The sequence below is a fragment of the Hyperolius riggenbachi genome, chromosome 4, assembly GCF_040937935.1.
Source record: "Hyperolius riggenbachi isolate aHypRig1 chromosome 4, aHypRig1.pri, whole genome shotgun sequence".
In the NCBI taxonomy this organism is placed as follows: Eukaryota; Metazoa; Chordata; class Amphibia; order Anura; family Hyperoliidae; genus Hyperolius; species Hyperolius riggenbachi.
In genome coordinates, this window is record NC_090649.1 from 123,069,274 (window position 1) to 123,082,866 (window position 13,593).

Genomic DNA, 13,593 nt, shown 5'->3' on the forward strand with positions numbered 1-13,593 from the left:
TAATAAATTGAAGTGCTTTAAAAACCTAACCACTGGCACATGACCCTCTGAGCCATGGATGAAGGACACAGGGCAGTGAAAAGGCTAGGCCTCTCACCGACCAGTCAAGGTGTCCTTCATCCATGGCTCCAAGGGTCTTGTGCAAGTGGTTAGGAACAAGAACAAAGTGAGGAGCAAGAGGAACCGATGGCAGAGGTGCATGACTACAGGTGCAGTGCAACAGGCACAAGGTTGTGACCCAGGTAGTGTCTTTCGGGGACACCAGGCCCTAATAAATTGAAGTGCTTTAAAAACCTAACCACTGGCACATGACCCTCTGAGCCATGGATGAAGGACACAGGGCAGTGAAAAGGCTAGGCCTCTCACCGACCAGTCAAGGTGTCCTTCATCCATGGCTCCAAGGGTCTTGTGCAAGTGATTAGGATCAACAAAGTAAGGAACAAGAGGAATCAAAGGCACAGGTGCAGGACTACAGGTGCAGTGCAACAGGCACAAGGTTGTGACCCAGGTAGTGTCTTTTGGGGACACCAGGCCCTAAATTATTAGTGCTTCTAAAACCTAACGATTGGCACAGGACCCTCTGAGCCATGGATGAAGGACACAGGTCAGTGAAAAGGCTAGGCCTCTCACCGACCAGTGAAGGTGTCCTTCACCCATGGCTCCAAGGGTCTTGTGCAAGTGATTAGGATCAACAAAGTAAGGAACAAGAGGAATCAAAGGCACAGGTGCAGGACTACAGGTGCAGTGCAACAGGCACAAGGTTGTGACCCAGGTAGTGTCTTTTGGGGACACCAGGCCCTAAAGTTCAAGTCCAGCAAAACCAAAAGTTAAAAAGCCCTGTGATGGTATCCTTCCTCCGAGGATCGGAGGTATTCAGAGGAGCATGTCCAGGAACAATTTGACTTTTTTTTTCAAATTGTATCGGCACCACTACTAGAAAAGGTGGGAGTTGCTGCCTGGAAATCTGGACTCTCTTGGGTGCTGGTCGTGGATGAGCTGGACCCTGACAGCGGTGGCCCATATTGACTGCCTCTGTAGCCGGTGTACATCTGTGATGATTGCCAGGTGGGCACCGCTGTTGGTTGTGGGGGTCTAAAAATTGGTGGTTGCAATAATGGCGTGTCCATGTGCTGTTTAATCACCTCCAGCAAATTGGAATGGCACGCCATCAGGTTTTGTGAAGGCACCTTTTCAAGATATGGTATTAGAGACATCACAGTGTGAAAACACGGGTGTGCCTGCAATTTCAGTAGTTCCTTGCTTTGTTGATGCATTTGCTGCATCATGTTCTGCAGCTGGCCCACCGACTGATGATGCTGCGCACGCAGTTGGTCGATTTCTCCTCTGTGCATCTCATGCATCATTTTAAGCTCGTCCCTGTAGTGCCCATGTACAGCGTCGAGCTCACATTGCAGTGAAGTGATGTGGGACTTGTACTGCTCCATGATATGGCCCCTGTCCTCATCTTGCAACTGCCGGGTTATGAGAGTTTGGTGGCTCTGAAGAATCCCGAGAAGTCCGGAGACAGCCCCGGACATCTCGGACTCTGTCTCTCTCCTTGTTGGGGGGAGGGTACCTCGACGCCTCACTGGTGTGGTGGTCCTCACTGGTGGTGTGGCAGCATCTTCCCGTCCTCTGGCCTGTGTCGGGGTTGCCCTGCGCGCTGGTTGTGCTGCAGTCTCTCGGTGCTCCTCACTTTGTTCTTGTTCCCCTGGAGCTTCCATAGCGGTCGATTGTGGAGGTTCAGCTTCTTCCACACTCGGTCCTGCAACCTCAACATCCAAGCTCTCTTCTGCCAAGTCATCATCAAAGGACGGAGTTGTGATGAAGGACTCCCTCCTCCTACTCCTCGCCTCGGGGCAATAGGTTACATCGGCGACGTCATCATCCACCAAGCTCTCCTCACTGCTGAACCGTGCCTCCTGGGTCGGTTCCTCTTGCTCCAAATTGTCTTCAGTCCTGTAGATAAAAAAAATATTTATTGGTGTGCCAAACAGCATGTGGCGTCAATTCACAGAGCTAGCAAACACTAGCAATCACTTTATCACCCGTTTCTACCCAACATTTGATAAAGCTTGTGAGAAAAGTTCGCTAGCCATGGGAATTGAGGCCATAGCAATACATGGCCGAAGTCATGGTAAATGAGCTCTCAGTTCCTGCCCACAGTAGTGGTACTTACAGTCTAGGTTCCAGGCTTGCATTGATGAAAGACAATTGCTTGGCAAATTGGTAGTCTTTTTGTCGCCTTCCCCCGCCACTGCCACTTCGTTCGGCAAGTTTTTTCTTCCGTAGCCATTTCACATATGCATCCCGTATATTGCGCCACCTTGTCTTGTACCTTTCTCCTGTAACGACATGAAAAATTGATTTTGATTATTTCTCTTGTAGGTACATCGCAACTGGACAAACATATACATCGCTACATGTCACATTTCGTATTGGGAAGAGCACGGTGGCAGGCATCGTCGTGAGGACTTCGAGGATCCTTTGGACGCGACTGAGGGCCAGATACATGCCTGTGCCGGACACCACGAAATGGGAGGAGATCGCCCAGGGCTTCTGGACCGAGTGCAAGTTTCCTAATTGTGTTGGCGCACTGGATGGGAAACACATCCGGATTCAGAAACCCGTGGGGAGTGGCAGCCATTATTTCAACTATAAAAAATACTTCAGCATTGTTCTAATGGCAGTGGCAGATGCGGACTACAAGTTTGTGTACGTGGATGTGGGGTCGTACGGTAGTTCCAATGACTCTGGAATTTTCCAGCGTACGACCCTTTGCCGGCTGATGGAGGAAGGCAGACTGCGTCTCCCCCGTGACAGACCCTGGCCTGGGACAAGGGCACCGGCCTACCCCTATGTGTTTGTGGGGGACGAGGCCTTCGCCCTGTCCGACCATGTAATGCGTCCGTACCCAGACAGGGGACTTGATGCCAGCCAGCTACACTTCAATGCTCGGTTGAGCCGTGCAAGGAGAATGGTGGAGTGCACATTTGGGATCCTGGTGTCAAAGTGGAGGGTGTTCCACACGCCCATGCTGCTGAAACCGGGCAACGCAGTTGTCGTGGTGAAGGCAGCATGCATCCTCCACAACTTTGTGCGGCAGGAGGAAAGAGAGACTCCGGAACCCCCGAATGTGCTTCCACTAATGCCCCTGCGGAGGTATGCAACCAGGCCAAGGGTAGTGTCACTGCGGAACAGGGACCAACTGAGACTTTATTTTACCACACCACCTGGACGAGGGTGAATGTTTGGTTTTTAATATGTTTTGTTGAAATGTGTTTATTTTGGAGTTTCAAGTTTGAGTGATTTTAAATGTATTAATTTTTTACAATAAATTGATGTATAATAATTGGTCATTGTGTATGTTTTATGTGCACAGGTGGGGTACATCGCAGGTGGGTGGGATACATCACAGGTGGGTGGGATACATCACAGGTGGGTGGGATACAACACAGGTGGGGTACAGGTGGGTGGGATACAACACAGGTGGGTGGGATACATCACAGGTGGGTGGGATACAACACAGGTGGGTGGGATACATCACAGGTGGGGTAGAGGTGGGTGGGATACAACACAGGTGGGGTACATCGCAGGTGGGTGGGATACATCACAGGTGGGTGGGATACCACACAGGTGGGTGGGATACAACACAGGTGGGGTACAGGTGGGTGGGATACATCACAGGTGGGGTAGAGGTGGGTGGGATACAACACAGGTGGGGTACAGGTGGGTGGGATACATCACAGGTGGGGTACAGGTGGGTGGGATACATCACAGGTGGGGTACAGGTGGGTGGGATACATCACAGGTGGGGTACAGGTGGGTGGGATACATCACAGGTGGGGTACAGGTGGGTGGGATACATCACAGGTGGGGTACAGGTGGGTGGGATACATCACAGGTGGGGTACAGGTGGGTGGGATACAACACAGGTGGGTGGGATACATCACAGGTGGGGTAGAGGTGGGTGGGATACAACACAGGTGGGGTACATCGCAGGTGGGTGTGATACATCACAGGTGGGTGGGATACAACACAGGTGGGGTACAGGTGGGTGGGATACATCACAGGTGGGGTACAGGTGGGTGGGATACATCACAGGTGGGGTACAGGTGGGTGGGATACATCACAGGTGGGGTACAGGTGGGTGGGATACATCACAGGTGGGGTACAGGTGGGTGGGATACAACACAGGTGGGTGGGATACATCACAGGTGGGGTAGAGGTGGGTGGGATACAACACAGGTGGGGTACATCGCAGGTGGGTGGGATACATCACAGGTGGGTGGGATACATCACAGGTGGGTGGGATACAACACAGGTGGGGTACAGGTGGGTGGGATACATCACAGGTGGGGTACAGGTGGGTGGGATACAACACAGGTGGGTGGGATACATCACAGGTGGGGTAGAGGTGGGTGGGATACAACACAGGTGGGGTACAGGTGGGTGGGATACAACACAGGTGGGGTACAGGTGGGTGGGATACAACACAGGTGGGGTACATCGCAGGTGGGTGGGATACATCACAGGTGGGTGGGATACATCACAGGTGGGTGGGATACAACACAGGTGGGGTACAGGTGGGTGGGATACATCACAGGTGGGGTACAGGTGGGTGGGATACAACACAGGTGGGTGGGATACATCACAGGTGGGGTAGAGGTGGGTGGGATACAACACAGGTGGGGTACAGGTGGGTGGGATACATCACAGGTGGGGTACAGGTGGGTGGGATACATCACAGGTGGGGTACAGGTGGGTGGGATACATCACAGGTGGGGTACAGGTGGGTGGGATACATCACAGGTGGGGTACAGGTGGGTGGGATACATCACAGGTGGGGTACAGGTGGGTGGGATACATCACAGGTGGGGTACAGGTGGGTGGGATACAACACAGGTGGGTGGGATACATCACAGGTGGGGTAGAGGTGGGTGGGATACAACACAGGTGGGGTACATCGCAGGTGGGTGTGATACATCACAGGTGGGTGGGATACAACACAGGTGGGGTACAGGTGGGTGGGATACATCACAGGTGGGGTACAGGTGGGTGGGATACATCACAGGTGGGGTACAGGTGGGTGGGATACATCACAGGTGGGGTACAGGTGGGTGGGATACATCACAGGTGGGGTACAGGTGGGTGGGATACATCACAGGTGGGGTACAGGTGGGTGGGGAACAGGTGGGTGGGCCACGGGTGGGTGGGCAACACGTGGGTGACACAAATCCATAGCAAAAGTTGAATACATCACATGCTTAAACCACAAGCCCCCCCCCCCCCCCCCAAAAAAAAACTTCTAGTCAACATACCCTCTGTGCCTTGCTGTCTCTTGCTCAAGTTCTCAAAGTCCTCCACATACAGCTTGGCAATTTTTTTCCACAGGCCTCTGCATTTTTTGATGTTGCTGTGGTCCGCATCCCCCTTGTCCCACAGGGCTGGTACCTGCTGCACCTGTAGGATGAGGTCTTCTGATGTGTAGGGCCTCACCCCCTCGCTATCAGACAGATCCTGCTCCATATTGCTGCCAAAGAGCTCCAGCATGAAGTCACTGCTGCTCCACTCTGTGAACGCTGGTGCCATGTGGTCCCCATCCAAAATGGCCACCATACCATAGAGTCTGCATAGGAAGTGTGGTACATCATCCGGTTTTTATAGCCAGTGTGTTGTGCGCTCTCCGGTTCTCATTGGTTTCCATTGGCCGGATGCAACATTCCGGCTCCGGTCCGGATACGTCAGCCGGACCAGCCGGACCAAAAAATAGCGCATGTTGGAACGGACGCCGGAGTCCGGATCCGGTCCGGCTCCGGTCCGGACGAAACGGACGCATGTGAACGGTCGCATAGACTTTCATTGCTATGCCGTGCGTCCGTTTCGTCCGGTCCGCATGCGGTCCGGCTCCGGCACGGCTCCGGCACGGCGATTCCGGATAGCAACCGCTAATGTGAACCGGGCCTAAGGGGCAAGGTCTATGCTGCTATATTGTTATGATTATTTTTATTGTAATTCATCTATGGTGTATAGTACTGCTGCACTGTCTGTATACTAATATAGGTATGTTTGATATGTATACTTTATATGGTTTAATAAAGGCTGTTTAAAAAAAAATGTGCTTCCGTGCATGCGCGTTGTCGCACCGTCCCGCCAACATTTTTTAAAACCCTGCATCGCCATAGACTTGCATGACTTCTGGTCTGCCGCACGTCGACGCAGGTGAGCGCGGTAATGTAGTTTTGAAAGTGCATAAAATTGAGCACTTCTGGTGCACCACAGGTAATATGAAAGCACCCATAGTCTTTTATTGCCCTGCAGTAAATTGCTGTGAGGCACCGTGCCAGTGTGAAAGTGTCTTCAAGAATCACTATCTGCATGCAGTTTGCATGTTCTTCTATCAATGTTTGTTTCTGTTCCCTTTGAAAAACATACTAGTAAGTTCATTTGCTTACCCCAGAATTGGCTATAGACGGTAGAAGGAACATTAGACTGTGGTAGGAACATGTGAGCTGTCTCTAAAGTGTGCATTGTAAAAGTGCTATGAAAAGATGCGTCAGTGCTGTATACATTATATATGATCATTATTGATTTATATAGTGCCAACATATTCCAGGTGCTGTACAAATTAAGAAAAAAAAGGAGGTACATAATAATACAGACAATGGTGTACACCAGTATTATACAAAATACAGAATTGGTGCAAAATATGGAATTGGTAATTACAGTGACAAAAGTAACATTGTAAATAAAATGTGTAACAAATTCCAAGACACAAAAGGGTGAGAGCTCTGCCCTTTGCCCCACTGTGTACCCAGATGTCTGTTCACCGTTGATTAAAAGGTATTCTGTTTTTGCATAGAAAGTGCCTCCACCCTCTCTTCTGTTCGCGTGCGTTGACTACCCTCTGAGAGCACGTTGTGGCATGGAATACAGAATCCGGTGCAGCCGGTAATCGCCAGTCTTTTTCTAATTGTTGTTGTTCCCTGCAAGCTTAACGTCTAGAAGAAAGGGTCGGGAAACAAGAGGTGTGGTAGTATCCAATTTTCATACCTAGAGACGGTGTGTTTTTGGTTATCTAGTAAGGAGTACTTGGTCGGAGGTCAAAAGAGGAAATGCCTAAGGTAGATCGTATGCTTGTCGGAAAAAGTGAGTTTTTGTGATGTAGTGTATAAAAATATCAAAGGTTGGAGAGTGACTGATGTGTTGTGGAGGGGATTCCAGTGGAGAGGTTGAGCATGTGAGAATTATTATATATGTGAATGCGAGGAGGACAAAAGAAGGTCATGTGTAGATCTGAGATTGCAGTTGGGTTGGTATCTGGCAACTAGTGAGGAGATGGACAGAGATTATGAAGAGCTTTGTAGGTTAGGGTTAAAAGATTCAAATGGATCCTCTGGTTAATTGGCAGCCAATGAATACCTTGACCGAGATGAACAGCAGGCCTGCTTTGTCATTGTAAAACTTGCTGGATATTTTATGAGGAAATAATTGTTCTGAACAGAATAGGAATTCTCAGAAGCCATTTATAAGTTCCCTGCTTTGGCAGCTGAGCGAAGCAGCGCACATCACATGAATGCATTCAGACTGCTGCTGAATTCCTTATTACGTTTGTAAATTGATTGTTTAGTCATCCGTATAACTGGCAGTGTGCAGAATTTTTGCAGAGTATTTATAACAATAAGCAGTTGATTTCCCTCCTGTTGACGCTGTTAAACAAGGCAATTATCACTGTATTAAGCCATTTTAGAGCTAAAACTATTGTGATGATCTTGCTGTATATGTGGTGTAAAGGAATCCCATTGCCACATATTGTAGTAATTAAACTGCAATAGCTGCCCAATAAATGGACAACATGAAAAGTATGGTTGTCCTTATCTTCTGGCACCTTGAATGGCTGAAGCATGTAGTGGGCCCATAGGTGGGGGGTGTGGGAGGGCTACTGCTCCCAGAGATGTTTTTGCATGCTACCATGTCTCTAATTCCTAAACCAGGTACCGATCACACTGTGACAATTATAGGCACATTTAGGTCCTCAATAACAATTTGAAAGTTGTTGGAAGTTTTTTGTTTTTCTTTTTAAATCCTGTCCTTTTTGGCTGTTAAATATATTAGCTTTCCAGGTGGGCATTAACTTGCTTCACCAAGCATTTTTTTCTTACTGAAATTAGATTTAACAAGGGTACTTCATACTGTCTCACTGCATTACAATATTATGGGCTTGAATCACAAAAGCATGATAACTCCGTTATCACTTGTAAAGGCTTTGCACGTTCTAAGTATCATTTTTCACGCACTAAGTATCATTATCACGTGCTAAGTATAATTTTCACGTGAAGTCACTGCAGATCACGCGAACAGAATGTAGATCATGAATTATTACTGTATACAGTACATAAAGCGACGCACGTTAAACTTTGCGCGCGCCGTATTACATTAACTCACATGTTAATGTAAGCACATGTATACAGTAATAATTCATGATCTACATTCCATTCGTGTGATCTGCAGTGACTTCACGTGATAATGATACTTAGCACGTGATAATGATACTTAGCGTGTGAAAATGATACTTAGCACGTGATAATGATACTTAGCACATGATATCACGTGCAAAGCGGCTTATCACTGTCGCGCTAAGTGTTAGCATGCTTTAGTGAATCGAGCCCTATGTGTTAATTGAATCCAATGAAGTTTCTGGCCACCTTCTTTATTCATGCCACTGTAGGAACTTGGATCCCACCCAACAGGGATGCCCTCTATCCCACCAATATTTGCTCATATGATTAAGCCCCTAGTTTAGGAACAACCTCAGTATTAAAAGGAAAGGCACCACTGAATACAAGTTCAAGTTGTATGCAAATATGTCAATGTACTGAATGTGGCTGTTAAGTGGATTTGAACTCTTGCACATGACTGAAGAAATACATAGAGAAATGCACCCTGTCTAATTCCCTCTCATTTGTGTCTTATCACAAGTTGTAATCTGATCTCTCCCTTGGGTCACATGACTGCCTATGGCAGATATGGGCGATAAGGCCACTTGAAATTACAGGATGTTTATATGTCTGCTTTCATGAATTAGGAAGTAGAAACAAAGCAGTTTTATTTTAGGACTTGTATCAGGTGTAACAAAGAAATGTTTTTGCTTAAAGGTTATTATGCTGTTGCTTATCTTTTAGAGCAGAGAGGATGTTCTGAGTTCAGGTCCACTTTAATATCTCATCTTCTGTTATTTTCTGTTTAGAGCCCCTCTGTTACATACCCAGGATAGTAGCTTTGGATGGGGAGGTCACACCTCTGGTGCCTTTAAAACACCTTTGTATACCAACAGATGTGGGAAGGATTAGACTTCCACATTTTGTGGAGAAATCACCCATTTCTCTTAGACATATTTATGGTTTACGGATGGGAACATTACTGTATGGGAATATTTTAAGATGGAATCAGCTGCCATGAACTATTAGGGCACTGACATATAGTATACAATCTGCACACAGTCTCATTGATAACCCTAGATAAACGGACAATGCAGATACTGGCTGAGTTGAAGGTCACTCAAAGTTAAATGTGCTCTTCTCTCTGATTCACCCCATTATAGAGAAATACCAGGTATTGCAGAATCTCCCACGTCCCAGAAAAGTATCTCTCCTTGCTGGTGGGAGGAAATTAGCTTGGGTACCCCTCTAGAAATGCTCATGAAGGGAAGGATTTCAACAACTGCGGTTAAATCCCTATCTTAGATCGTTGGGAAGCCCCTTTTAAGTTACAACACACACCCACACCTACACACCTACCTTCCTTTACCTTTTGAATTTTTAGAATGCAATCTCTAGGGGAAAGCGCACAATTCTACATAATGTCACTGAGGCATGAAGAATTATCTTCACTAGAGACAGGAGTCCTAGACGAAACATGAACAAACGTCACAGAAACTAAAGCAAGGAGTATATGGAGGCTGCCATATTTATTTCCTTTTAATCAATACCAGTTGCTTGGCTATCCTGCTGATCTCTTTGGCTGCAGTGGTGTCTGAATCACACGCCTGAAACAAGTATGCAGCTAATCTTATTACATTTTTGTCAGAAACATATGATCTGCTGCATTTTGTTCAGGGTCTATGTAAATTATTCGAGACAGTGGATCATCAGGACTGCCAGGCAACTGGTATTGTTTAACTACCTAACAACGTGACCGTGGCAACAGCCCCAGGACAGCCTAACTCCGATTGGCGTCAAGTCCTGGAGCTGCGGTTTAGCAGGGAACGCGTGCGTGCATGCGTGATCGTTGCCTGCCGGTCTGCTAGCGGCGATTGCCGCTAGCAGACTGTTTAGTGCCGAAAGTGGAAAGTACTCTCCTTTGCTTATGTTTGTACAGTGCTGCAATCTCCTGCAGCACTGTACAGCAGATACTCTGCTGTCCCCCGGATTGGGTAAAGAATGACGTCCTCTCATAGGCTGATATAAGTGCCGATCGCCATTCTATGGTGGTTAGGACGACACAGGGGAAAATCCTCCCCTTTCTCAATTACAAAAAAAAAAAAAAAAAGTCACAGCAGCGATCAGAAACCGCCGGCAGAGTGTCCTATTAAGGACACTTAAAGGAGGGAAACTTCAGTTATGTGCTAAGCTGCAGGGCTGTGCAGCAACCTGACCAAGCTGCACAGCCCTGTATTGCGAAAAATGGCCTGGTCACTAGGGGGGTGTAAGCCTGAGGTCCTGAAGTGGTTAAATGGAAAGAAATATGGCAGCCTCTCACATCATGCTCCCTTTAAGGAGTTTGTGTGATCTCTCTGACTAGAAATTAGATTGTGAGCTCTTTGAGGGACAGTTGGTCCCCTTGAGGGAACATGTCAGTGTTAATAGATCCATAATAGTAATCATAACAATATGCTTGATATAATCAAATCTATCAACTAAAAAGGATGTTCACATAGTGCAGTTTAGTTAGCATTTCTACAGCTGCCGTCATGCACTGATTCTAAAGTAGTAAGAATGGGCGCTTCCAGTGATACCATCCGATGGAGACCCTTTCAGTGGTACAGCACATATGACAAAATGGGTGCAGTACCACTCTGACATATTGTGAATGCAGCATAGAAAAGATGGCAGATGTAGGCCTGCTTTCACATTGCAAAGAAACTAAGAAAAGGTTTGATCATTTTATTAAAGCAGTAGGATTAGCCATACTATGCCATGGGGAAAAAAACACATACCGTATATACTCGCATATAAGGTGACCCGTGTATAAGCCGAGGCACCCACTTTTCCCTCAGAAACCAGGGAAAATGATTGACTCACATATAAGTCCCCTCTCCAGTATAGCCCCCACCACAGTAGCCAGATGTGCCCCCAGTACAAGTCATCCACTCTCCCAATAGCCAGATGTGCCCCAGGATCATACAGCTGTGTCTCAAGATGCCACTAGATGGCGTCACAGATATAAGACACAGCAATTGCCACACAGGAAGAATCCCTGATCATTGCACCGCTGACAAGTTGCTTGCACGCCCCACTCCACAAGCCAGGGGACACAGGTAGTCTTGAGCAGCGCACTCTACACAGCATGTTGCAGGGGATGGGGGGGCACAGACAAAGCAGGTAGCCAGCTGGCAAGAGCTGGATTACTAGTGCACGATCCTTATGCTCCTCTATCAGTAACAAAACCTGCTCCACCACCCGTTCTGCTCCACTGACTCGCATATAAGCCGAGGGGGTAACTTTTCAGCACATTTTTTGCACTGAAAAATTAGACTTGTACGCGAGTATATAAATAGATAAATACTTATTCTACTTACATAACACATGTATTGTACTATCCACGTTTTGATTTCAGTGAATTTTATATAGTAAATGAAGATAATTCTGTTCCTTGTGGGGGCCATGTATTTTGCCCACAGTTTGAGGCTAAATACTGATGTCATTTCTGCCCTTAACTTTTTTCCTTTTCTCCTCCAATTGCTGAGTCACCTCAGCCTTGCTTGTAAACACAAGTGAGCAGAGGATCATGTTTCAGATAGGCAGGGAAATAAATGGAAGAGGAGGAATATACATATTATAGATAAAAAGAACCCCCAGCATGCAACTGTTTGGCACGGACTATTAAAGGGCCACTGCTCTTAAAGTATGTGATAACTCCAAACCATAACAGCAGAAAAGGTTTTGAATGCAAGATTAGCCTCTTTATCACTTAATACACTCAGACCAGTTGCTGTTGAAATTGACTTTTATGGTGACAATCCCGCTTTAAGCGATTTTTAATATTTCCTTGTTTTAAATCAATATTCTGTAAGGATTGGAAAAAAACGCTTTGATATTATTTCTCCCTATATTTCTCCACAGCTCTGGGATACTCTGAGTGGGAAATGTGTAGCTACCCTGACTGGACATGAAGATGAGGTTCTGGATGTTGCATTTGATTCCACTGGCCAGTTGATTGCAACAGCCTCTGCTGATGGTGAGTCTGCTACGCACTTCACTCTGATTACTTTGCTGCACATCTGCCCTTTTTGCTGCAAATATAGCAAATATATGAAAATTTCCTGTCTGGCTGGTTAATGTAGTACCATTTCCCATCCAGATACCAGTACAATTTTTTACCGGATAAGATAGATTTCAAAACACCACCCCCTAACCCATCCTCAGTTCGGAGTTGCCAGGCCCCTCTCTGCAGTTGCTGCCTCCTGGGTGTTACCCGTCCACTACTGTCATTTCCCTGTCGACAGATCACTAAAGCCTTACTTCTTTTTTTTTTTGCCAATATGTATATCTCTGCCAGGGGCGTAACTAGAAATCACTGGCCTCCCCTGCAAAACTTTGGATGCCCCCTCTTCCCCCCCCCCCAAAAAAAAAATACTTAAAACAAAAACAAAAAAACAGCTAGGCAGAATATTAAAAAAAGGGAACTACTTGGTGCCCCCAGTATAGCCCTAAGCCCCACCACCTCTATCTCCATTTTTAGTGCTCCCCCCTCCAGCAATGACAGCCGCGGGTAGGGAACACAGACTCGCCTCTTGCATGCATGCGACGTCCGTTCTATTCTGCTGAGCCTCACTCTACTTTCTGAGCTAATCGGGAAGTAAAGTGAAATGCTGCAAAGAAAAGGGGACATTGCAAGGAACGCAGAAGACGTGAGTCCCTGCTGAAGGGGGGAGCCTGAGGTGAAAGAAGGGGGAGTGGGGGAGTCGGGCTCCCATCCCTGCCGCTGCTACACCTTCCTGCTCTGCGCCCCCTCCTACCCAAAACGGCCCTGGTCGAGACCCAGAGCAGTGGGGCCCCCTCTCAGGCTTCTTCCCCTAAGGGCCCAACAGCAGCTGCATCCCATGCAGGGATGATTGTTACGCCCCTGTGCTCTAATGCTCAGTTTATGCAGCAAAGGAAAAACTGAAGATTTGATAATCAAAAGATGTCGTTTTATGATACAAACCACACTGGTCCTTTCCATCATTATTAGTTTTTCTTCATTTTTAACATTTGAAAATAAGGAATATATACATTTTATTGATGGGCATTAAGTTTAGAGTCAGTTAAACACATTTTTCAGAAGAAAGATGCATATATTTACATGGATCTGTACATGAGTCCTGAAAGAAGG

The 13,593-nt window shown here is 47.0% G+C and overlaps 1 protein-coding gene across 1 annotated transcript in view; it reads left to right on the top strand.

Annotated features, from left to right (window-relative positions):
• The window catches only part of DAW1 (dynein assembly factor with WD repeats 1), a 103,638-nt gene that overhangs the window by 72,140 nt on the left and 17,905 nt on the right, over window positions 1–13,593 (top strand). Inside the window, exon 10 of the mRNA XM_068280528.1 lies at window positions 12,342–12,456. Coding sequence (XP_068136629.1) covers window positions 12,342–12,456 — 115 coding nt within the window. The remainder of the gene's footprint in view (window positions 1–12,341; window positions 12,457–13,593) is intronic.